The sequence below is a fragment of the Salvelinus sp. IW2-2015 genome, unplaced genomic scaffold (assembly GCF_002910315.2).
Source record: "Salvelinus sp. IW2-2015 unplaced genomic scaffold, ASM291031v2 Un_scaffold6331, whole genome shotgun sequence".
NCBI classification, from domain to species: Eukaryota; Metazoa; Chordata; class Actinopteri; order Salmoniformes; family Salmonidae; genus Salvelinus; species Salvelinus sp. IW2-2015.
In genome coordinates this window covers 25,140-26,368 of record NW_019947594.1, presented here as the reverse complement: position 1 = coordinate 26,368, position 1,229 = coordinate 25,140, and the positions used below count along the sequence as shown (strand labels likewise).

At 41.6% G+C, this 1,229-nt stretch overlaps 1 protein-coding gene across 1 annotated transcript in view; it reads right to left on the bottom strand.

Annotated features, from left to right (window-relative positions):
* Positions 1–802: 802 nt before the first annotated feature.
* The window catches only part of LOC112078818 (voltage-gated delayed rectifier potassium channel KCNH5-like), a gene marked incomplete at its 3' end in the record, with an annotated part of 13,406 nt that continues 12,979 nt past the window's right edge, over positions 803–1,229 (bottom strand). The window contains exons 3-4 of the mRNA XM_024144939.2: positions 1,097–1,203; positions 803–952 (exon numbers count right to left, since the gene is read on the bottom strand). Coding sequence (XP_024000707.1) covers positions 803–952; positions 1,097–1,203 — 257 coding nt within the window. The remainder of the gene's footprint in view (positions 953–1,096; positions 1,204–1,229) is intronic.

Below are 1,229 nucleotides of genomic sequence, written 5' to 3'. Positions count from 1 at the left end.
TGGTGAGCGAGTTCATTAGAAAGTGCATTGTCGATGTCGTACCCACAACAACTATTAAACATACGCAATGCGGAACATATCCCAATCCACGTGATCGAAGCAGTCGAGATTAAAACCTGAGAGATTTAAACCTGCTCCAGAGCGCTCAGGACTTCAGACTYGYGTGAAGGTTCACRTTCCACCAGGCAATGACCCTAAGCACACAGCCAAGACAACGCAGGAGTGGCTTCAGGACAAGTCTCTGAATGTGCGAGAGCCCGGACTTGAACGCAATTTAACATCTCTGAAGAGACCTGAAAATAGCTGTGCAGCAACGCTCCCCATCCAACTAGACAGAGCTTGAGAGGATCTGCAGAGAAGAATGGGAGAAACTCCCCAAATACAGGTGTGCCAAGCTTGTAGTGTCATACCCAAGAAGACTTAATATTCCAAGATGCTTTAATCGCTGCCAAAAGTGCTTCAACAATGTACTGAGTAAAGGTTCCTATATAAATGTAATATTTCCGCTTTTAATAAATTAGCAAAGCATTCTAAAAAACAGTTTTTGCTTTGTCATTATGGGGTATAGTCTGTAGATTGATGAGGAAAAATAGTTTTAATCAATTTCAGAATAAGGCTGTAACGTAACAAAATGTGTAAAAAGTCAAGGGGTCTGAATTCTTTCCGAAGGCACTGTACATCACTCATATAGGAGGAAAGGGGAAAAACACCCACTTCTGACCACATCAGCCACAAGACCATTCCATCTCCAGTAATTAATAGACTGGCTCTTCATAACAAGCAAATAGCCACAGAGACTTACCTGGAGTGGACTCGTCCTTATCCTTAGTGGACTCGTACTCGATGGGCTGCTTGACGACAGTGATGTCTTTGAAGGTGCACAGGAAGAGAACGACTTTGTCTTTCTCATTTCTGATGGGGGCCACCTGCATGTAGAACCACACTGGTACCCCTGCAGACAGAAAATATTCTTTACAATGTAGTATTAACAATTGCTTTTCTCCTAAGGTCCACATTACATTTWGTTTACATTTTCCTTTCTATACAATAATCTACAGTACATATACAATGTCAACAATTAAATTGGAACACTCACTGTTCTTCCTGTATAGAAGGACCTCAAAGCAGTTGGACTCATAGGATGCAAAGGTCTCTTTGACTTTGTCTGTCGTCTTCTTGTCCGTCAGTTCTCCATACATAAAACTGGAAGTAAAGTGACAAATAAAATC